Source organism: Empidonax traillii, unplaced genomic scaffold (assembly GCF_003031625.1).
Source record: "Empidonax traillii isolate 1590-97213 ecotype Southwest subspecies unplaced genomic scaffold, ASM303162v1 scaffold374:size1477467, whole genome shotgun sequence".
Classification (NCBI taxonomy): Eukaryota; Metazoa; Chordata; class Aves; order Passeriformes; family Tyrannidae; genus Empidonax; species Empidonax traillii.
In genome coordinates this window covers 387,607-412,736 of record NW_020955567.1, presented here as the reverse complement: position 1 = coordinate 412,736, position 25,130 = coordinate 387,607, and the positions used below count along the sequence as shown (strand labels likewise).

The 25,130-nt window shown below is 41.1% G+C and overlaps 1 protein-coding gene across 2 annotated transcripts; it reads right to left on the bottom strand.

The window, feature by feature from the left end:
* Window positions 1–5,776: 5,776 nt before the first annotated feature.
* On the bottom strand, window positions 5,777–22,154 carry SLC38A2 (solute carrier family 38 member 2). Of its 2 annotated transcripts, XM_027892898.1 has the most exons (16): window positions 21,903–22,151; window positions 21,132–21,296; window positions 20,790–20,871; window positions 20,560–20,675; window positions 17,646–17,719; window positions 17,457–17,549; window positions 17,181–17,262; window positions 14,152–14,234; window positions 13,127–13,185; window positions 12,848–12,997; window positions 11,998–12,077; window positions 11,802–11,902; window positions 11,294–11,418; window positions 10,420–10,564; window positions 10,205–10,302; window positions 5,777–9,447 (listed from the first exon to the last, which is right to left on the bottom strand). In XM_027892898.1, the coding sequence occupies exons 2-16, from the start codon at window positions 21,248–21,250 to the stop codon at window positions 9,349–9,351; spliced, it is 1,506 nt and encodes a 501-aa protein (XP_027748699.1). In that variant the 5' UTR covers window positions 21,251–21,296; window positions 21,903–22,151; the 3' UTR covers window positions 5,777–9,348. The 2 variants fall into 2 exon arrangements, with proteins under 2 accessions (XP_027748699.1, XP_027748698.1); XM_027892897.1 differs by having other exon boundaries at window positions 10,205–10,564; window positions 21,903–22,154.
* Window positions 22,155–25,130: the final 2,976 nt, after the last annotated feature.

Here is a 25,130-nt window from a genome sequence, read left to right as displayed (position 1 = left end):
AAATATTGCAGCCAGTTTGTTAGACTAGGCAAAAAGGTCTTATGTACTTCCACTTTGACATCTGTTTATCTTTACAGTCTCTGAAAGATCATGTCAGAAACTACAAAGCAAATAAAAAGCAATGGCATTTATTTGTGAGAATAAAAGGAAGTGCTAAGAATTTTCAAAACCTTGTGAGAATTAGCAAAGTGAATGATCTTGGGTGTCTGTAGTGGAGGGAGAAGGTAAAGCTACAATACATTAGTCTGAAGAATAGTAAGAGAAATGAAAGCAGGAAAGATTCTACAGAGGAACTTCTGTAGTTTTATCTCTGTGTTATTGGACTGTGTGCACTCACTGTGCACAGACAGGGAAAGCACCATTCTAGTCACTTCAGCAGGGAAAAGTCTGAATCACATGGGCAGCCCTACTCAGATAACAGCAGAACTGACAGAAACAAAATAAACTGTAAAAATACTTAAGGTTCCATGTGTTTAAGTTTACTCAGTATTTATAAAAATAAGAAGGCAATCAAATAGTTCCTAACTCTGTTGATGCCTTTTTCAGAAGGATTTCATGGTTCTCTAAAGTTTGTGGTTGGCAAAGATTGTGCCTGATTCTTTCACACACTTATCCAGATTTAAGTAAAAAAGGAAATACTTCAGAGGTTTAGTTTTGGTGAAGCTGCTGCTAGAAAATGCAGAAGAGAAGACTGATGTTCCCTGCCAAACTAAACTTTGCAGGGGAGGACAGATGGATATTCCAGCAGTTAGCCATGCTCAGACATAATAACCGTCATAGGACTTCTCTACTGGGACTTGGAGATAAGCAGTGTGTTGATCCAAGATACTGATTGTTTAAATGCGTTGAGAAATTTAACCACAAGATGGAAACTGCTGGACTAGTGAAGTGCTGCATTTTATGTACCACAATGGGTGGAAATCTGTGGCAGCAAAAACCCAAAAACATTTGTTTTACATGAAACTACAAGCTCAGTTTTGAAACACAGTGTGACCTGGATGGTAGTTTATAAAAGCTCACTGCAGAGTTCAGGGCTGAGTCCTGAGGGGAAAAAAAGGCTGTTACACTTATGTCTCGTAATCAATTTGGTGCTCACATCAACTGTGTAAGATCTGAAGGAGTCAGGATATGAAATACAGCATACCTGAAATGAATGATCTCATGGAAGAAATGAAGATTAAGGGCCAGCTTGCATTGGCTGTTAGAGTGAGTACAAGCTTCCAAAGTACAGTGTGTGAGAGGAATTTGAGAATCATGGATCTTTCTGGGACCGAGGAGAGCAATATAGGTGTAGAAATCAGTATAGGCTCTTGTCTGGTTTACTGGAAGAGGAACTTGTTTTCTTCACTTCCCCATTTGAATTTTTACTCTCTTTCCATGTAAGCGGAAATAGATCAAAAAAGGCCCTGTACCCTCTATTCCCAGTGTGTACATCCATACACAGGCACACACAGAGTCACCCCCAACCACAATTGTTATATCAAGCATGACTTCAAAATGTTTCCTGGGACATCCATGGTTTTAATAATCTGTTTAGAAGAATGTAAGTCTTGTTTGTGCTTGGCAACATCATCTTTGCAGTAAGGCAAGAGACCTTGGGGATCTGATTTTTGGGAAGAGAGCAAGTGCCAAAACCTGGCACAAGCAGCAAGCATGCAGCCCGTCTGAGCTGCCTGACGGCAACAGGCTACAGACAGTCCCCATGGGCAGTCAATCTGTGTTAGTGCAGATTTCATAATTTCCTGCACTCAAGACATTTTGGCTCAATTTCTGCAGGCAGGCCAGTGTATGCAGCAGGCTTGCTGCTCCTGGCACTGCTCCTCATCAGGAAATACCTGCACTCAGCGTCGGTCCCTGGTAACTTCGGCAGCTTCTTGTGACAGCTTGGTTTCCTGCAGCTAGTGTTCTTAGGAACTTCCTCACTTGTTTCCCCGAAAAACACATCCCTCATATGCCATTTTTATTTGAAGCCCGTCAGTCCTCACAGAGCAACAGTTTTACAGTTTAACAACTACCTCCCCCGTTGTGTCAGAAAAGCAAGCACAAATGCAAATATTTTAGGGGTAGCTATTTCAAAACAATATTCTGATTGGTTGCCACTGTTTTCTGATGGACAAAGAGGGAAACTGCTCATGCTCTACATGGCTGCTCTTCACATTTCCACAAAGCTGAGGCTCTACTATGCCTGTTTTGATATCCATCTTAATGTTTTCCTCAGTGTTTTCCTCAGCCATGGGTGCTGGGGCATGCCCCCCACGTCTGGCCCACAGTGGAAGTGCCTGCCAACAGTTTTATTCATTGCCCAAGTCCTCAATGGGATTCAAGTGGAGCCTCCAGTGCCTGTGCTGCAGACAGGGTGAGTGAGGTGTCTGGGGGGCAGTCTGTGCCACATCTCATGAGACCTGTCTGTCTGTCTGTTGTGTGTAGTCACCTGTGCTACAGCCCCGAGCTATCACCCACCACTGCACTGAGTCACTTTACGGAAGTGAGCAGGAAGGAACAATATTGGAGGGTTCACCAACTGATATTTATTTTAACAAAAAGTACATGTGTCATTGATCATGTTAGTCCCAGCCCAATAACTCCTGAGCATTTGGGAATATCCACAGCACCTCACTTGGCTCCATTTAATTTTGCTGTAATTTGAGCTGTTTGGAAATGATGTGAAGAAGACTTTTAAAGATGATGAAAAAGCTAGTTATATAAGCTAAACTTCCTTTCCGAGACCCATACTGACTTTCTACATTATTGTTAGTACCTAACCAACATATATTACATATCAACTCATGTTCTGCAAATGAGACCCTTTTTTTCCTCCTTTTTAACATAGGTAAATAATAATGACAATTAAAAATACCACTTATATCTAATCTAAATAACATTTTCAAACAAGACAGATTTTGCCACCTTTTACTGGGATTAAATGACTCTTCTCTTACTGGAGTATGTTTCTGTTCTTTTAAATGGTACCTAGCTTCAGGTTCTTCTCCTGCCATTTTCCATCATGGGTAATTGCAGCAGGGTGGTGTTTTTGTACACCTGTGTAAAAAAGACAGAGTAAATGATTTGGCCCCTATGAGAATAAAATCAGGGAAAAGAGGACATAAAAAATAATGAATGCTTTTTCTTGGAAAAGTTGTCCCTGCCCTCCTCTACAGCAGGGCTTTGTGCCTGGCCAAAGGCTTGAGGGGCAAGAGGTGCCTGAACTGAGTGTGGAAGTGGGCTTCTCTGGGCTGCTGAAGTAGCCCCTGCGGGACTGCTGGAGAGCCATGACTGGAGGGATGGCCAGAAAAGAAGAAAATAAGGCTTGTATTTAGAGTGGTGGCCATAAGGAGACCAGCTAGGAAGAGACTAGAAAAATCAAAGGAATATGTTTTCAGCTGTGCCTGAGTGAAGTAAATGAGTAAAAACTGGTGCTGGGCTTGGGCAGGCACATAATCAAGAAAATAGTGAGATAGGTGGCTGGCAGGAGGAGCTTCAAGAGGTGGTGTTACTGGGGAGCTGGCAAACTGGGACTAGGGTGCAAGCAAGAGTGACAGAGTGACAAAGACTCACTTTATGACAGCTCAAAGCAGTTGTGCAAGAACACAGAAGGCAGTGCATGTGAAAGCAGGTGGTCTCTAGACTGTCACACTCTAGAGACTAAAAGCAGGAAGGCCAAGAAAGACAGTGCTGGACACATCTGCACTGGAGATGGGACACCATGTCCACATTCCTTGAAGGACAGGATTGGAAACTCCCTCATGGCATCTTGGTTCCTTCTGGCACTGAAATGTGGGCATACACTGGCCATGCTCTGCTCTGTTTTTCCAAAAAGACTGAACGGGAGCTGTGCTGCCCTGCAAAAGGGATATGAGCTAAGCCACAAGGGACCTTTGGGCATGACCTGATACAATCCAGCTGCTGCATGAACACGAGGGTAAGGTGTCTAGGCATGACCTTGGGACAGGACAGACTTGGCAAGGCCCAGGTGGAAGAAAGAGGAAAATGTCAGGAGAATCAGAAATAAAGATGCCACCTGTCACCTGCATAGACCTCAAGAGGTTCACAAATCTCAGCATTGTGATTAAACTCTAAGTGATAACCGTCTTCTGAAGCAAAGACGTCATGGCAGATAGAGAGGTTCAAAGCACAGGATTTTAGACTGTCACAGTGAAATTTCGGTTTCTTCTTTTTAATCACTGCACTATCTCATTCACCTCACAGGATGAGCCAGCTCTTGAGAGAAATAAGTGTGTAGAAAACACTGTTTCTCATGTTATTTAAGTTGATGGAAATGCCTGATTGCATAGAGGTGGGCTTGATTGTTCAGTTAGTCAAGCAGTGTTCTAGGGAAAGGGCTTTGTTACTGCTATGAAGTTCCTTTGTCATGGTGGGCAACTTAAGACAATGAGCCTTTCCAGACTTGATCACTCTTTCCAAATGGCTAGCTTGATGCTTAGAGTTCTTTTTTCAAGAATGATGATCACGCAAAACCTATTTAAAGTTACGCTTCAGATGGTTGTGGTGGCCAGTCTCTTCGCGAACGAAGAACCGGGGAAGGTCTTTCCACCTTCCAGCCTGCGCATTGGATTTTTTTAGGTGAGACACAGTGTGCGCGGAACTGAGCCCACCCTTTAATCCTGAGGTTCATCTGCCGGGGCCAAGCACGCTTGGACGGTGGCAGCGAGGTCCTCAGGACGTAGATGGATTGCCTTTACAGGCTAACGAGCTCCATCTGCCCGGGGAGGGGCCCCGACCGGGAATCGAACCCGGGTCTCTGCAGTGACAGTGCAGTGTGTTTGTAAGCAACTGTTGAAATACAAAATAAGCAAGTCCACATTAAATTGTGGAGTCAAATACACGGCTGCTTCACAGCACTGCCTGTCCATGTTCCAGGTCCCCAGAGTTGTATACTAATTAACACCTTCTTACAGGCCTGCAACATTGTGTGAATGAATAATTTGCGTTTCACAAAGATGACATTAAAATAAGAACTAGGGAGAAATGATAATATTCATCCCTCATCAGGATGGGCTTTGGACTTCCCGCAAATACATGAACACGGTGAAGAGAAAGCATCATAAAAAATAAAATAATGAACAGCTACAAAGTGAGGATTCCAGGAAAAAATACTATGCCATCATGTAATTAATATGACCTTAATTGAGACACTTCCTAATTTCGGGGTACTTAACTCTTTAATACTCCTTTCCTATAGTGTTTTGCTGAATACATGACACACTGCTACAACTCCAGTGTCTCTCACACCTGGGTCTTAATATTTGGGACAGATATTCATATGAATTGATAAGAGATTTTTTGAGAATTAAGAATAGATACCCTGCATTTGGTCTGAACTCAATTTCTAAAATGGAAGTAAAACAGATGCCAGTTTGGAAAATTTTACTTAAGCAGTTACTCTTCTCCTGGTGATTTAAATGTAAGTAGCATAGGATTTTAGCAAAACTCACTCATCTTTTACACTTACACAAGATGTAACACATCAAATCTTGTCTCCAGCTATGCCTGTTACGCAAAAAAAAAAAAAAAAAAAAGACATAATGCAGGTTCCTTGCAGAATTTAGTCTCCTGTTTTAATGCCCAGACTTGATCTGTTTGCCCTTGTAGCGTCATAAATCGTAGATGTAGGTGTATACCATTTTTTCTTCCCGGTCTGCTTTCCTAAAAATTGCTCATAAGTTAAATGTGCATGAAATGAAAGGTACAGTTTTAATATCATCTTTAAAGAAAATCCTCCAAATGCCTCCCCCCCAGAAAAACACCACACCATTGCTTAGGATTATCTATTTATTTATTTCAGTTAAAACAAACATACAATGTTTCATTGAAACTGTGTTGTTGGCGAACAGTCTAGCCAACAACTGCAGCTGTACTGCTGGCCTCTACCAATTCGGTGGGTATTTACATATGTACATGGGTGTACCGCAGGATGCCCGAATTTGGCAGCCTAACAAATAAGTTAGATCACAGAGGTTGTTAACTTGCTGCATTCAGAAAATCGTAACATCCATGGTAAATCTTGGAGGAACAGTATACATGAACCTGAACAATGCTTTCTATGGACCCAAGTGATTCCTGTGTTTATTGCAACATATACATTTGTAATAAATACAATCTTAGTGTTTTATTACACATCTTCGGTGTAACACTCTTCTTCCATTTCTGTAAGCATTATACTTTGTTGTAAAAGGCTCTTTCCTTTGACAGTTGTTCTACAGATGTACAACATGAACAACTCCTTGAAATGATGTTACAATCAGTAATGAGAGAGGAATATATACATAAATCCTGGATTCCAAACCTACATTATATACATTATACTTACAGTATATACACACATACAATTTAATTTATGTACATAGACTATCATAAATATTGAAAAATAGGTTTAGTCTTAATGGATTAATGTTTTATAAATAACATGTTACATTTATGACTGAAATATCATGGAAGACAGTAATGTCTAACTGAGGTGACAAAACAGTGGTTTAATACTGAAGCTGCTCTTTTAGGTGGTTTGTAATGTAGGTAACTTTAAACAGATAGCTTTGGAAAAAATAATAATTAAAAAAATCATATGTTGGAAAACAACCCAGCCAAGTGGAACTCAACTGTTGCAGGTGGAGAGTCAGTCATCAAATAATATAACACACAATGTATAATCTGGAAATTGCTACATTCAGAAAATTAATTACAGGTACAATACATTATGAGGTTTCATCACAAAAATCTTCCTCCTTTCTGGTTGCTGAGAAGGACTTGGTAGTAACTTCTCATTTACAACTCCTTCCTTTTCTATGGTTACTGTGAGAAAGGAGGCTATTTCTCACTTCCCTCCTTTTTGAATGCTAGCAAGGGAAACACTTTATCCCTTATGTGCTACAAATTGCTCAAAGGCAGACAACATTTTAATCCTCTTCCACCTTTGCACATTTGTGGAGGAAGAAGAAAAGCTGCCAAAGTACTGAAGAGACGTGTGCTCAGCACTTCTGTGGAGATCAGGTAACACGGGATAGTTAGCCATGGATGTACAGTACCTGAGGCAGAGAAGTACCTAAGGAGTGTTAGTCAGTGCTGACTCCAGGACTGTTAATTGCCAGTTGAGTACCACCAAACTAATAATACAAGTAACACAAGAGAAATCTAATTTCTCATTACAGTTTTACACTATAGACTTAAGTGACCAGTACTTACAGTCATGCAGAAGTATCAATACAAAATACCTGCAGTTGTTTTTCAAATATTTTAAATGGCTGGGCAGAGATTGATATTATCTGCCAAACACTGTTGTTTAGATTTGTTTGATTAATTCTACAAGAGCAAAAAAGTCTCAGGCACTGTTTAATCAACGGATTACAGGCCCTTACTTGTTCCCTCTGACACAAAGACTGTGCAGACCTTTGTAAATCATATTTTAAAACATTGTGTCAGATGAAGATAGTTGACCACATTGCCATGATTATTTCATTAATAATCTCTCTCTAGGCTTTTGTACCCAATATTGCTGTGTTTGAGAACCTCTTATAAGCCAAGTACGCTGTTACACAAGTGTTATTTCTCTTCAACCTGGGATAAGAACAAAAGAGTAAACATGCACTAGAAACAAAATAGCTCATCACAACCATACAGCACCTGCTTCATCAGCTAAGGCTCATAAGAAACCTACCTATTTCTGAAGCAAACAAGTATGAGATGACTATCCAGCCTATGAGGTTATCTTTAATACTACTATACAGTATAAATTGGAAGAGGAATCCCAGTTGTATATGTGAAGAGAGTTTGTACCAAGCATGAAATATTGGTGCAGTTATTTTGTGGATTTGACTCAGAAACAGAATAGTCAAGTAATTCAAAATCCAATAATGGATGAGGAATTTGAGAAATACTGTACAGTTTTTGAACATTATACAAGTAGTAGACTAATTTAGGACCTTTCTGATTTCCTACAGAGTGTTTCAAGATATATTGGACAGAAAAACCCCAACAAACATTGCTACAACTGACAATGGACCTTATTAGTAAAGGGAACTTGAGGAGGGAGTTTTGTATTAATGGCATCCTATGATCCAGTGCCATTCAGTTGATATCTACAATAGGAAAAAAACACAAAAAAAGAGCAAAAACCCCAAACCCTGTTTTACTCAATTGCACTACTGAGTACCTCAAGAAGGGAAATGTCAATGCTGTCTTTACAATTTTAGATTACCTAAGCTTTTCTCAAATGTACCCATTTCTAAAAGGTGGGGTTTTTTAAAGCTTGAAAATTTGTTCCCACACCATTTTTGGGTACTAAGGTAACTGTAGTTACTTAAGTAAGCTGACAAATGATTTTCAGGATTATTTTCACTCTAATTTGACCTACATGAATTTCATAGGAAGCATTTATTATCAGAGAATTTTGACATGAATTGGTTCATTATCTGTTTTGGTCATCAGAAGCATTTTTAAAATAAAATTTCTTCTAATTATGCCTCTACAGAATTATAGAATATGCTGAGTTGCAAGGGACCCATCAGGATCATTGAGTCCAACTCCTTGCCCTGCACAGGACAGCCCAAGAATCACACCATGGGTCTGATAGCATTGTCCAAACGCTTCTTGAACTCCTTCAGGCTTGGTGCTCTGACCACTTCCTTAGGGAGCCTGTTCAGGTGCTCAACCATCTTCCGGCGAAAAACCTTTTCCTGATATCCAGCCTAAACTTCCCCTGACTCAGCTTCATGCTGTATCCTTGAGTCCTGTCACTGGTCATGAGAGTGCAGAGATCGAGAAGTCAAACTAACTTTAATAATTTAATTTTGGATACTGATAAAGTATTCTTAATGAGCTCTTCTATGTCATTCTTTCCTTCTTTTTAGAAAAGTTTCTTACAGTCAAAATAGTGCTTTTGAGGTCCATAAGAATTTTTGGTACAAAAAATAAGTGTTTCTCTCTCTCTCTCTCTCTCATTGGTTATTTAAACACTTTGCTGTAAATTAAAGAGTTCTTTCTCACATCAAATGGTTCCATTAGGCACATTCAAGTAAAATAACAAAATATCCAAGTAACAATGACAAAAGCCAAACATGGCTTGATAAAAGTCTACAGAGAGTTCTGTCCATTCTCTGGAATGGAATAAAGTTGTCACTTCCTTCAGCCAGACACTCACATAGTTTGATGTTAATATCCACTTCCATCATGCAGAATAGTTTCTTAAAGACAGAGTTCAGATATTCTACAGTCAGAAGAACCATCAACAAAGAATCTGCCTTTTAAAGGAAGCTGAATAGCTCATTTTCGTTCTCAGTAGGTATCTGAGTGAACACTGGCATTTGAAGTGGAATATTAGAGATTAAACCAGGGCAGTTAATGGCCATCAGATGTAACATCATGGGTCCAGTCTAGAATAATCAGTGTCATACACCCAGTCATCACAATTATACCACTTAGAAAGAAGAATGCAGCCTGGAAAAAAAAAAAAAAGAAAACATAAAAGTACTTCAGATTCTGCTATGACACTGTTGTTTAAACCATGATATACACCTATAAAGTCATGCCTGTGTATAACAAAAATGCCACTGCTCATGGAGGACAAAGTAAAAGAGACAAGAGATCAAGTCAGTGATAAGGAGCTATCTTTCTCATACTTGGGGTCCTTTTTCAAATCAAAAAGTACTTTTTTTTCAATACAGCAGACCTCACCCTCAACTAAGGAAAGTTAATGTAGCTGCTGATACCAGCCAGGCTATGCCACTGTGCTGACTTAACTCAGTATGCCTAAGACTTGATTCTGAGTCAGTATGTCTATGATCAGTAAGAGCACCAAGAACAGTCAGGATAACCCAAACAATGGGCAGAGGTCAGCTTTTATGGGGTAAATGACATACATACATTTTAAAAGACTATTTAAAGATTGTTAAGACTTTTTCAGTATAGCTCTTAAGCGTATTCTGTTGAAATCTGGTTCTTATCAGCAACAGAATGACCCAACTGTTGTTGAGATTTGGGGCAACGCGCTGAGAGAAGTCACTGCAGTGAACTGAGCCTTGGGCTGGTCAGCCCCTTAGCTTCTTAATTTCTATGTAGCTCCCACATTTTAAATTAAGATAACATTAAATACCAATTCACTGACTACTTGTAAATTCTTAAATTATGAAGCAGAAAATAATTTTTTTTCTCTAAATTAGTAAACAAGTGTAATTACATATCTGTCTATACATACCCCGATCTTTTGCACTGATTTCATTGGTTCCTTCTTCACTAATTTGATATAGAAGGCAGAAGGAAGTATAAAGATCAGCATGGCAGCTGCAGAAGCACCTGTATAGAAAAAGCACAGAAAGAAACATTCATAAACAGGTAAACACACTTTATTTACACAGGAATTGCCTTTTCTAAAATGTGAAAGACTGCTTGAAATGACAAGAGAATGCTTACCAATGAATCCAAAGATGTCTCGAATAGTAGGGACAAAGATAACAAGCACATTGGTAAACGCCAGAAGAGCAATTGTAATGGAACAGTGACGCCACCATTTGAACTCCTTCCCTGCCCACAACAGCTGTGTAATGGAACTGCGGATCTTTTGAAGGGGGAAAAAAAAAAAAAAAGACAGTTTAGTATTTATTGTGGAAGACACTGATTGTCACCTGAGTTACGATTTTCCTTCTGCAAGTATTTTAATGTTCCTTTCCTGAACACTTCATATTTAAATAAAAGTCAGAATATGAAAGAATTTTTTTAGATATTTGCTTCCTGCACTTGAGACGCAGCTCTGTGTTTCTGAGTTTTTTTTCTCTTTTCAGTGATTTAGATTTTCAAAGTGCAGTCAGTAATGGAAAAAAAAAAAACAAACAAAAACGAGAAAAAACATCTGTTTTGAACTTCGAACAAAAATAAATTCCAGGGAATTTTGTAACATCTATGGATGTTGCTCAATAACGCATACCTAAATGGTCCGGTCGTGTCCACAACGTATGTGCAAAAACACGCTGACTTTTGTAAGCTGATAATACAGCAGTGCAAGTACTTTATATAAAGGGCCAATCTGTTTCATTTTCCCAATTAAATCATACCAGGAAAACAATATAACTGAATGTATTTGTACCTGCTGCTTTGTAAATGTTGCATATTTATTTAACTTAACAGCATAGCCATATTTCATCAAGCTTATTGGAATGAATTTCTGTTTTCAGTTAAGAGAAAAACTCTCTAAATTAATAAACAGGAGCTGCCAAATCAGTAAATGACTGCAGGAATAAAGGTCATGAAAATAAAAACTGGTAGTAAGACATAAAAAAAAATTACTTACTGGGAAAATAACTACAGGTACGGTGAGGGTTACAGCCATAAGAACAGCGAGACGCACAATAAGAAGGAGAACATCAGCACCCAGATAAGCTGAGTAGGTATGAAGCAGTTCTGGCTCGACTTTTTCTATAAAGAAAATAGTATTTTAATTAGATGTAGTTGATAAAGTTTTCAAACAACTGCTTCTGCTCTAAATTCTAAGCAAATTTTACAGTCACATCAATATGAATTGAAAGCCTTAAGAGCTCCTATAAGCATGCCTCCATTTTACACAGGGATGACTTGGAGGTACGGAATTGTTTTAATCCAATTTTAATCCTGTGTCTCAGACCTAATTCTGCCACTGATCTCCTTTTGGGTGAGCCCTTACAGAAGTACTAAAAAAAATCCCAACAAACACTGTATATTTAGAACCCGCAGTAAATGCTTTCTTGTTCTATCTTTAAAATAATACTGTGGTTTTCCAGAACATAAGTAATTAAAAAGAAAGCAGAGAAGGCAATATTCACCATAAAATGTCAGGTATCCAAAGAGAGCAGCCAATAAATACATCAGGAACATGGCAAAAAAAGATACATAGGATACACTCATCATTCTTTTACGGCTTCGGCTGTAAGGAAATGAAACATTGTTAGTTTTGAGAACATACTGTTTCATACTACTTTGTATGTTTAGTGAAATTATAGATATATGTCTAACATTTACCTTTTCAGTTCTTCATAAATAGGAAGAATTGCAGGATGGCAGACAAAAGAAAACGTTAGGATTGGGACAGCATAAACAGTCTGAAAAAAAAAAAAAGTATCTTTTGTAAGTATCTCAACTGACATTAAAAATTTAAGTTTAGAAATAATCATCAGTAGATTCTTCAGTTTTTACTTAGGCATTACTTTATTTTTTGAAAAAGACTAGCTATTCTTTACACCAGAAACTTTGGAAAAAATTAAAACAAGTTTGTATTTTCTTAAACCCAGACCCTGAGGACCAAATCATCTCAAATGTCACTGAAGCCCAGGCTGATCTGAATGTATCTGCATTCAAAATTACGTTTTGCAACTCACAGGCTTAAGCCATTATAGCCTGATCTTGGTATTAGGTATTACACATGCTTCTCCATGGGTGGACATTTACCACTGCAACTGGGAGCATTCATGAGTCAAGAATTTGTGACAGGGAACAAGTCTATCCCAAACCCTGGCAAACACTTCCTATTTGCATGCTTTTATAATTTTATTTCCTTCATCTTCTTCTGCAATCAACTGTTTAAAATGCTTCAATAGCTTACTTGATAAAGCTTAAGAAATGCTGTGCTGAAGAATGAAAGATGTTTTTTTTGCTACTCAAACAGACATCTGCTAACTTCTCTGTATTTGGAATGTGGAAACACCCAGTTCACATGAGTTAAACAGTGCCCAAGTCTACTGGAACAGAAAGTCTTAACATATCCCAAGTTTAGAACTGGAGAAATACCTGAAGGAAAAATGACCTCATTTATTTGCTACATATTTAGTCTCGGTTATTTTCAACACAGAGCATTTGATTTTCAGTCAGTTACCTGTGAATTGAAGATGAAATATTTTGGCTTGCACATATCATCATTTGTTATGTTTTCATTTACAAAAGGTGCCAGTGTTGCATTTAATAGTGTCGCATTCATAACGTAACTGTCCATAGGACAAGGAATCTGAAACATCTTCCAAATTACCTAGAAATAAAGCCATGCATTTATTATCACTTCAATTAATACAAGATGTGAAAATTTTCAGAAACTGTGTTTAATTTCACTTTGAAACACAGTTTTACAAGCACTGAAAGTCAACAAGATTATACTTACAACAATCAGAAAGAAGACCATGCAAAGTAAGGAAAAGCCACTGGTATAGCCCAAATACCCTGTGATCAAGAAAGATAAAAAAATCTAAGGCATAATAAACAGAAACACCATTCATTTCAAAACAGAATGACAAAATATATTCTATCAGTGATCTCTTCAGATTGTGATTTTCTTAGCGTTACACACAGAACTACTTAATTATTCATTGACTTTCCGCTAATCTCAACCCAGATCTGAAAGTTCTGAAACACTTATTAGGGTCTGTACATACAGTGAGTCTGTAATATTAAACTTTTTAGCTTATAAGAAAAAAATGCAAACTAAAACCCACAGCAACAACTATATGAATTGTTTATTGTATAAGAATGATTATATTTTTAATTCTTGTAACATGAGCTACTAGATAATGTAGCCTTTTCCCTTCTGTTTTTATTGATTTACCTAATTTCTAGAAAATACAATAATAAGTCTCATGTTGAGACAATTATTAAGGTTCTATTACAAGATTCTCTGAACAAGTAAGTGTGTTAACTGAATTATTCACATATATCACTGAATTACAGCCATTTCAGAAAAACATCTGGTATGAATATTCTGCTACTGCTTGGGATCTAAAATGAAAAGACATTGCAAAGACAATTTAACTGCCCAGGGTCATTCTTATTCTTTGGAGAGGCTTATAGGACAGCTAATAACAACATATTATTTCACTATTGACCAAAAGAAGTCAAACTTTGTATTAAGAACACAAAGTTACTATTGAGCCTTGTTCTAAAGCCATGTATCTACTGTTCTTTCATTTTCCACAAACGCATCTGTAATTTAGGATACTTATATTCATTACTTTTTTTCTTTTTTTCAAGCAGACTGACAGGAATTACCTATACACTAATTAGTCCCAAGAGACAAGTTTGGAAACAGTTGTTAATTCACACAGCATTTCAAGACTCAAACATTTTATCAATCCATTTCCCCACAGCATTTTCAATGTTTTTTTTTAATTTGGATTGCACTCTCCCGCTTACCTAAATTTTTCAGTAAGGACAGGGGAAGAATGAGGATGACAGACACCAGCAGCACTAAATAGTCACCATTAAGATACCATTCTCTGTAGAAAAAAAAGTAATATTTTTAAGTAATCAAGTATTTAAAAATTATATTTTCAGTTTAGTCTTCACTAATCTTCTACAACATATGACTCCTTAAAAATATGCACTACTTCTTGTCACAAAGGATTAGTGTTCAATTTCCTATATGGGCCTAATGCTCTACAATAGTTTCTTATCTCACCCCAAATCTGCATTGTGCCTTTCCTTTAGTGTCCTTTTATAAAAATAATATGCATCTGGAAGTCAGAAAACAGAAAATCAAATGACTGGTTAGAAAAAAGTCAATTGGGATCAATCATGGAAAAAAATTGTTATTTTTTTAAGTGTTGGTCCCAACTCTCCAGATGTATTAGAATACTGCAGAGCCCCAACAGCGTTTCCTCTTTAAGTGGAAATGAAAATCTATTGGGTGCCCTGTGGGAGTTAAGCAAAAACAGGTGAGGGCTGAAGGTAAGGCAGTAGCTCAAGCCCACTGGCTGAGAAAACTCCAAAAAGCACAGGGAGTCTCTTGGAGGCACATTTAGTCCCTTTCAGTAGGGAAAAACGGTAAGAACCTCAGAATATTCTTTCTTCAGAACATTTTTGCCACTTATTCCATAAGAAACAGCAGGTATTTTTTGACAAAACATTTTTGAGCATTAGGAGATTAACATATTTTTTGAAACACAGAAAAACAAAGTTCTAGAGGATTATCCTATATGCTTAAAGCAGTTAAAATAACTGTAAGCATTTATTCCCAAATTTTAATATTTTATATCCTTTTATGGTGTTATCTAACAGTATTTATTTTAAAATGCAGTGTATACTATTGAGTTAAAAGAAAAATTATTTATTTAATTGGAATTTTGTATATGCAAGCATAACTGCTGAGGTATAACCTTTTTTATGGTAGTGGAAATATGGAATAATTAACTGACTTGCTCGGATTTATGTAATAAATGCAAAAACAATTTGGTCATCTCTTTACTCCGTTTTATCTGGGATAACTAAATGTAAAAAGGACTATTTTAGGAACTTCAAATGTATAGGACATTTAACATAGTACACTTTTTTTTAAATGCAGTAGTCTTGTGTTAAATTTAAAAGAAATCACAGCACAGAGAGTCTTTGCATTTGATACAGTTATAAGAATGTACACTGCTATTGTGCATACCCCATATAGAGGCCATCAGGACTTTCAGATCAAGGACTTGAAAGATTTTCCGTGCTAGAGAGTAAAGAATGGGATTAATGCAGCTTCAAATACAGCTAAGTATTTTAAAAGTTGCTAAACAAATTTTAATAATGGAGCTAGTATCTGTAATATTGTCTCAGAATTTCAGATCTTTTACAGTAAGCATTATCTTGGGACATTTAAGCAGGTAAGTGCTTACATTTTAGGCACCAGGCTGCCAGAGTGGAATCCATGCCAATGATAGCCACCCAGACTCCCCTAAGCAATCCATGGAGAGAATCAGTTAAACGGCGTTCACAGTTGCCAGAGCACTGAGAAAATATTTCATTTAAATCAGTGTACAGCTACCTGTAATATTTAATTTAAATCAGTGCCAGCCAACAAGAAAACATTTAAGACATAGATCTTGATTTCTTAATTTTCTCTGCCAGATTTGCCAAGCAGCAGCTGTATCCAGTGAGATTCACAGCCTTTAACTTTCCCTCTTGAACAATTTCGAGTTCTTTACTGAAGATGGGACAGTTAAAAATATTTGCCTCCAAGCCCCCTTCTAAGTACTGGTTACTCCAGGGACTTTCTTAAGAATTAAAAAATAAGGACTTGAATTCAGCCAAAGGAGAGAAATGAACCTTCCCAGCAAAGAATTTGTAAACATAACACTATTAAGTAGATGGGGTAGGTGCAGTATCTGAGTACAATAAAAAGAAATAAAAAAAAAAAATATGGCTAACATTGTTGTTATAACAGTATGTATCAGCAAGCTGTACAAACACCACCAAATGGTTTGAACACCCCTTGGGGAACACAGGCAGAAAAATGCCTACCTTCTGAACTCAGGCTTAGGTGTAAGTTGGAGTCTTGAGCTGCTCAGCCCTCTCAAGACTGGGACACTTCAGGACAAGGCACAGAAGTACAACTCTGAAGAGTGAGATTTATAGCACTTAACTCTATCCATCTGAACTCAAGCATCTTGTTTTTACACACCCTCTCAATACAGAGTGATATGATTAACTGTTCTGTGGAGATGCCCAAAACATGTGTCTAAGTCAGGTGCATTGAACTGACTACTACAAAGGATCACCTTTCTCCACCGATAATATGATGAGCTCAAAATATAACTTTCAGACGGTATGGTTAGATAAAACTGACCCTATCTGAGGCACCTATATTTAAAGTCAAGCATGAAAGCCACTCCAGAGTCAACGTGTCTCCAAGGCTAGATGGCAAGGCATCCACCAGTTTAGTCTTGGGCACAGAAACTCAGGGTTACATCCCAGATTTAGTCCCCCTATCTTTTTGAGAACTTTTTTGTTGCTTAAGACATTCATTGCATAACTGCACCTTAATCTTATATTTAAACACTTCCCACAATATTAACACTAGAAAACCAAATTAATCAGACCAAACCAGTTAGATGCAGTAAGAAAAAAAACCCAACAGAACAAAACCAAAACAAAAAAGCCAACCATAACCACATTTATCTTTCCTTAGAGTATGTACAGACTGGTACATACATTAACACTTACCTGATGTTCTTTAGAGAACAGCTTTCTGTAATATGATGCAATACCTGTATTGTTCTACCCTTTTCCCAGGTCAGGCTGGATCTAAATGAAGTGAAGCACTCAGGGGAAGGGAAAACTTACTGTATCTCTGTCTGAGTAAGAAGCTACCCTACGGTGTACCGAACGTAGTCTTCATATAAAAATATATACAGTCTCCGTATTTGTTTCTCCTAATAGTTTCTCTGATGAGGAGTTCTAACACCTACCCTGCGGTCTCTTCGATGTTCATAAATGTCTTGATGACCAATGGTAACTCATATTTCACTATGAAGAGGTAGCTTGACATAGCTGTAGGTGAATAACATCATAGATCATTACAAATATAGAATATGCCACACGATGCAAGAATCACATAACATGTTTCATAACTTCACTTGAACACAAGCGGTTAATGAACACATGTTGTGTGAAAATAAGTCTCCAAGAATAAGTAGGGAACAATTACTATTGACAGTACAGACATTTTAAGATCTTGTCCTCACCTCCAATGTTCTGCATTGTAATAGATCCAGAAGCAGCAAGTTTTCCAGCCATACCAAAAGCCTTCATTCCCAACTGTTCATACAATAAAGATCCTAAAAGAAAACATAATATTCCATTGGAAAGGTGTGTTTCACAAAGATTACCATATGAAACAAATACCATGCCTGTAATACAGTAATTTGCCATACCTCCTTCATTGGCAGTCTTCAAAAGAAGATGCACTGAATACAAAGAAAATATTGAAACAAATAGCAGGAGTATCCTGGGGAGAGAAAAACATGCAAATTTGTAATAGAAATAAATGTCTTCCGGTAGCCCTATTAAATACAGATGTATCAAACACAAACATTATCCATATTAAAATAAAAAAAAGTAGATTCTAAGGTCAGCTAAAACCATTTTGAAACCTAATTAGTGCCTTGTTTAGAAATGATTTGATACTAAATTGCATTTCAGAGGCATACAAAGAAATTCAAGTGCGAGATAAAACAACTCCTCTACTTAGTGTAAAGTGGCACTAGCACCACCAAGCTGTCAGGCTATTATAATTGGCTACATTTGATATAAATAACTTAACAAAGTACCAATGGGAATGGTGGTTGTGGGGGTTGTATCCTTCCAAGAAACTATTTCTCCTGTCTACCTATCCTTGTTCAACACTGTATCATGCATCCATTGAATACAGTTGTGACTAACTGCAGCTGAAGTGAAGATTATCTCTTGGTCTTAAATCAGCTTTTCAGCGTAAACCTATTTTATGTCTTTTTTACTGTAAAGATGAAACTGCAAAAGCCTTAAAGAATTGAATGAAAATTCAGAAACACTGAGAGCTGTGTTTTCAAATGGAAATATCTATTGTAATAAAAAAAAAATAAAAATTCTTTCCCCAGAAGTTAACTCTTCAGGTGTGCTTACATGGGAATCGCTAGTGGCTTGTTTATCTTCCCCACAGCTTTTACAGGCAATGCATGTTATTTCCAGAAGCACATGTGAATCACCTAAAATTCAGATCTCTCAACAACAAATCTCTCCCTCAACAAATGCACTTTCTGGAGTGGCACACTAGGGGGGACTTCTCAGCTGCAAAGAACACAGTGGAAAATTACAATACATTCAAAAAAACCCCTGTTCCATCTTTATAAGAAACCTAAGAATCAGCATATCTGCTCAAAAATGGAAAGCTGCATTTAGCGCTCCCAGAGTACTCTTTACATTTCCTTTTGCGCCATTTTTAACGTTGGTGAAATTATTAAATGCTGCACAAAGAACTGGAAACCAGAAGACTTGAGAAAAACTTCACAGATCTGTACAGGGGATTCAGGAAACTTGTCTTACGGTCCCAACTCAAGACCAACACGTGCACACAAATAAACCTATTTCTGACAGGTAGAGGTTAACTAGGATTTGACTCAGCCATCAGCTAGAAACAGCACAGCTGAGATGTGTCAGGGTTACATTACTTTAAAACAGTGCAGATCCTGGACCCCTCAATCCTAATCTGGAATGGCTGCCTACAGTGTTGACAAGATCAGTCAGCAAATTCATCTCGAAGCTCTCTCTGTTTCTGGCTTCCAGACCATACTATTTATTTAGTGCTAACACAAGTGACAAGTCACAGCACTGACACAAGTGATTCCACAGTCTTGGAAGAATTTACTGCCTTAATCAACTGCATCTGGATCTGAATCTATAACCTAGTTATCATAGCATGCCTGTAATGCCCTCAGTGTCATCATAAATCCTCAGTATCGTCAGTGATTAACTGTTTCCCTGCTTCAGAACTACAGAAACTACACTAAGTTTTAAAACATAACAAGCTAGTTTGTCTTTGAAAGTCTTAATGTAAGTAGATCTGAACACAGTACCTGGACATGAAAGGCAACTAAATGACCTCAGCACCCAATTGCTAAATTGACAGTTTTGAACATTTTTTCTAAAGAACAAAAGGAACACTCTGAGTCCATTCAAATACCTTAAATTCTCTTTTTTTCTCTCCTCAGAGACATTCTAATGTGCATTATGCTGATTATATGTGCTGCAGTACATCTTTAGAGCATGAAACTGATGTGTAGAAAGATGGAGTATCTATCTCTTCTGAATTCATGCTAAAGTTGTTCATTCAGTTTATCATCATCATCTAAGTAAGTGAAAATCTTAGTAAAAGATTAACAAATCACCATATACTTAAAAGCCTTTAGATCAGAACTCTATACCTTAGTAGTTTCCTCAGAAAATCTGAATCCCACCCTGATGCACTCTGAAACATCTGGAAGCAAATCTAACCTACATTCTAGAAATAGTCAGGGAAATTTCTAACTGAACATTATTCTTCACGTGTTCTTCAACATTCAGCACATTTGTCTATTTCCAGGATAAAAGCACAAAGTTCCTTTAAACATATCCACGGATACTCATCTGCAGTCAAGTCACTGATGTAACGTGAGCTGAAGTGCCCTCAATACACGAAAAATGTACTTTCCCAAGACAATTAAAATTGCACATAATTTGTACACTTTCCTCATGTAATTTTCAACTACATTACTACAGTCTGTCTTACACCTGAAAGCTTTTGCCAATGTAGACATACCAATAAAGACATGCTGGTTATTCCACATCCCTCCCTGGTAGGCAGGCAGACACCAATTTCTTGGTGTAACTGAAACCAGTTGCCTGAATTGAGTAAAAGCACAATAAAAAGGATTTCTTTTTTGGTCTAAGTACACTGTAACTCTGTAGGCACAACAGTATCAGTTGAGAAAAAGGATATTATGTCCCTGATTGGGACTTGGGTAACAGAACTTTCATGGGAATTCTATCAGTTATTCATGAAAAACTACAACTAAGTACTGTAAAATGTTTCTGTGGGTTGTAGAACTTGCAATGAAGCTGTTTAATTTTTGCAAATCCTTCTGAATGTATCAGTCTTTAAATTTAAAACAAGCTATAAATCCTAAAATGCAATTCTGCATCTATGGATATATTTTGGATGATGGATACTACTGAGTATTTTCTAGAGCTCATGTTCTTACACCAAGTATTTTTCCATTAGGAATTACACAGCAGCAAGATTTTTTTATTTTTGATGAACCAAGAGATACTTACACAAAAAGAGCAATTCCAGTGTTAGCCATGGCAAAAGAAAGACCCAGGATGCCACTACCCACAATAGCATTGCTCAGATTAAATACTGACATTCCAAAGGAAGTAGTACCCGGATGCTGACAAAGGAGAGACAGGTAATGATTAATAGAAAGTTATTACTCATCTCAGAATTAAACATAATTTTGGCAATACACTTCTGTTTATTTGAAACGTCATTCCTATGTACTTACATACTGAGTTTCGTATTTCTTCTTTCCAAGATTGGAGTCGAGCAAGAAATTTTGGTTTTCTGGATCAATATCTGCATAGTGGCTGCAAAACAACACGGCATCGTTAGTGACTGTCACGGGCAATGGGCATATTCACTTCCCATTCAGCACTTCCAATCCATTTCAAAGGAAACGAGCAAACCGACGGAACAGCCCCAAAAGAACCACCCCTCCTGCCGCTGTGTCCGCGTACAGAGCATCGCGCCCGTCTCCGCCCGCAGTCATTCTCGTGTCTCCGTGTGCCGACGGACACGGGGCACCGCCGGGTACCCGCCCGTGCCCGGCGCCGCGGAGCCCGCTCACCTCTTCATGGCGGCCGGCTTGGTGGGGTACGGGTAGCTGAAGTCGTTGCTGTTGGAGCTATAGCTGGAGCTGTCCTCGTCGGGGGAGATGTTGAACTTGCCCATCTCGGCGCTGCTCATGCTGGCGGGGCCGCTCTTTTGTCCTTGCCGGCGGGACTCGCCGCGCCTGGGAGGGGGCGGGAGACGACGTCAGTGCCGCAGCGGGCGCGCGCCCGTCACGTGGCCGCGCGGCCCCCGCCCGCCGCCGAGTGGAAAAGTACCAGGCGCGCGGGGCGGGGGGCGCGCGGACAAAGGTGAGGGCGCGCGGGGCGCGGGGACCGGCCCGGACAGCGGCACCGCCCGCCGGCCGCCCGCCCTCACGGCACCTCCCCTGCCCGCACGGCACCCCCCCTGCCCGCCCCGATAGCGGAGCGCAGACTGATGCAACACCGACGGGCGATTGTCACATAGGCTGCCGGAGACTCCCGCCCTGCGGCTGTCCCTGTGTTTACCTCCCTCCCCCCGCGGCGACACCGCGCATCCCGGCATTTTCAATGGAAAAACGCAAATAGATCGCGGGGCTGCGTCGCGCCGCAGTCGCCCTGCGAGTCTGCCACCTTTCCAGGATGCAGAGGCAGCGCGTCCCTACAGTCGTCCCGGCGGAGCGCGGCAGGGTCTTGGCGACAAGCCGGGGCGCTGCCGCCGTACAAAGGCGCGAAGGACGAGCTGCGCTCCGTCCGGAAAGTCCCCCCGTTCCTCCTGGCGGCCCGGTACGAGCTGGCCCCTACCGTACCTTCTGCGCTAGAGCTTGAAAGCGAGGGTTTATTCCCGAAGCCTCGGAATAAGGAGATGCTCCTCTCTCTGCTGCTGGTTCTTGCAAGTGAAAAAAGCCTTTAACTATAAAACGTCAGCAAAAACAAACCCCTAAATAAACAAAGGTAGAAAAAGATCACGTAAAAAAAACCCCAGGGGTATCAAAGGGAAAGAAAATATTGCGTCCGTGTCGCTCCGGCGTCTCTCCCGATCTGACGGCCCCCTCGGGGCGCCGTCGCTCTTCACGCAGGAATGTGGGCGCGTCATCCGAGGGGCGCGGCGCCCGCCCGCCGCCGCGCCGCCCCCGCCCTGTCCGACTGACCCCCTGTTGCCGCCCGGGCAGGGGGGGCACCGGCGGCTGGGGGCGCCCCCGACTGAGGAGTGGGATCCGGTCGCCGGTGTGTGCCCGGCGGGGGTCGGGAGAGGGGCCGCAGCACATATGAGCGGAGCGGCTCTGCCGTGTTTACACTGGGGGCACTGGTTTACACGGTGGAGACAGGACGCTGCGGTGCTTGTCAAGAACGCCCTGCCTGAGAGGTGCTTCCACCGGCCCGGTGCAGCATCCGCAGCGTGACTGCAGCACCGGATGGGTACCGGCTTCACCCAGGGCTGCCTCTCCGTTTCCACCCCGCGCCTGCCTCTGGCGCGCTGCCGAGCTCCGGCGCTGGCGTTTCCCAGTGGCCGAGTGCGTGGCAGGGGATGAGGTGCCACCGACCCATCATAGTTGCTCGCTGCAGTCACTCGCTATTTTTAACACACGAGCAAGCAGCGGTACATGTGCAAGCCTAGACCCCGGTGGCAGCTGACAGGCTCCCCGAACGTTTCCTTCGGGAATGACAGCCTCCCCCTGGTGATGCGATTTACGATAAAACTCACTGTAGGGGAAGAGAAGGGGTAACAGGATGTTCTGTTTCCTTTTCCTCAGGTAACCACTCCAGAAAATTTGGAGGGCTTTGCTACTTGGCCCTCCATGAAAGTGGGCGGCGGGGCTTTACTGCCTGCCCCAGCCCCCCCACGCTGCAAGGCGACAGCTCCGGAGGATTCTCGGCGCGCCAAGTGGGGGCCCATTTGGCTGCTGTCTCTTGAGGAGCCGGGGGTTGCAAGGCAGCCTCTCCCCTCCCTAGCTTCTGAGCCCCCGGCAGCAATGCATTCCCACGCCAATCTGGTGCTGCCAGCCTCGAGTGTGTAGGATACCGAGACATGGAGTCGTTTGGCCCCTCCACGATATCGCCCTTCCTCCCTCCCTCGCCGCGAGAGCACGTGGACGGTGCGAGCGGCGCATGCTGGCTGCTGTCCCGGCGGCGGGGCGGCCGCAGAGACACGGGATCAGTTCACACCCTCGCGGGGCAGCAAGCCCTCACCATCCCTACTCGCTCCGGCCTCACAGCAGTGCCCGCGGCTCTGCGGGGGGACAAGGCTGCCCTGGGGTGGGACAGGCGGCACCACGGGTGGCTCTGCCCCGCGACTGGCTCTGCCCCGCCACTGCCACCGGGCCGGCCGGGCGGCGCGAGGCGGCGGCACCCGCCCGTAACGGCAGCAGAAGGTTCTCGAGCGCCCCCGCCGCCGCCGGGGTGGGGGGCGGGCGGTGGAAGCGGGGAAGGGGCGGGGACCGGCGAGGGCACGCGCAGGAGATGCAGGAGCCGAAAATTTTCCATCACTGCAGTGGTGCTCCCGCCCCCATCCGGCGCGGCGCGTCACGCGCCCCCCCGCTGCAGCCCGGCGGGGCGGGGCGGGGCGGGAGCGGGCGGGATGCGCTGCGGCGCCTTCCCGCGCAGCCCCGGGGCGCGGAGGGGTGGAGGTGTCGCACCTGCTTCCGCGGGTATCGGGGTTTGAAATGACCCTGCAGCGCGGCTCGGGGCGTTCTGGGGCCGAGCCGCCTCCCGCCCTGCCCGCGCAGGGCGTCCGCCTTTGCCCCGTGTTCGGGCACGGCGGAGCGTGGTTTGGGGTGCCTGTGACCGTGACGGGCGGTAAAAGCGCCCCAGGAGTACCAGGACACGGCGTTTTCGGCCCTCTGAAAACCTGTCTGCACAACGGGCAATATGCCAAGTCTTCAGCACCCTGACGGGTTAAAGCGAAGGGCTGTGCCGCTCCCCTTTCGCTGCACAATCACAGTGATATGTAAATAGCACTACTGCGGGGAAGGCGCGGCACACTCCTTTTCCAAGGGGAACGGTGGCTTTTTTGCAGTCAATCCCATTCTCCGGTTGTCAGCAGTTCTGTGAAATTACAGTTTACGTGGCAGAGGTCAAGGTGACCTGTTTGTTGTGGGTTTTGCCAGTATAGCAACAACCAGAATGACGTATCTTAATGTTTTAAGGATTGTATCATCCCTTTCAGGGTGAACACAGAGATTTGGTGCAGAGTAAACTGTCCCGCATGCGTTTGATAAATACAGCAGCCATCTTCATAGATGTGATCTGATTGCCGTGGACGGTACAGCTTTTAAAAAAGTTAAAACTAGATTTTTTTTTTTTTTAGCAAAATGAAAGTTTTACAAGTGCTTGATTTTTTTCTTTTCCTAGAACTGTCCTAATTTTACATGGAAAAAGATGATGAGGCTTTATTCATTGTTTATGATAAGAAAAATCGGTGAAATGCATTCAGGAAGAAAAGTTTCTATTTTTCTAATGGCCCCATTACTGGAAGGTTCACTCTGCAACATGCTAGTGTAATCTGCACTGCTCCAAAATAGTGTCTTTAAAATTTTACCCATGCAGTCTGTTTGCTGGTCCAAATGATCTGCTTTTTCAAGTGGTTTTAAGTAATGCCTCACTGATTGAATTATAATTTTCCTGACTTCGCAACTGCCAAGAATGTCCTTGGCAAAACATACATACAATGTGTTTCATCCAATTTTGAAATGTATTTTGTAATCGGAATAATAAAAGTTAATATTCATCAGTTCCTCCCACCATAGTTTCAACGATTCATTTGTTTTCATTGTCATGCTTTTCTTTCTGTTTTTAGTGTTCTTATATTCTATTTTCCTTTCCTTTGTTTTCATCCTCCTTATCCCTAAATCACCCTAATTTTTGTACCTTCCGTATTTTTGCTTTTTATTTTGTTCTTTTGTGTGTCTTTACTCACTGGAAGCTTCCTTACAAAGTTCGAGCATTTAGGATAGTTAAGAATGAACTTTTTTTATTTTTAATCTGGAGATCCAGTTTCTGCTGTATGTGTTCATAAGATATCCCAGCACAGCTCTGAA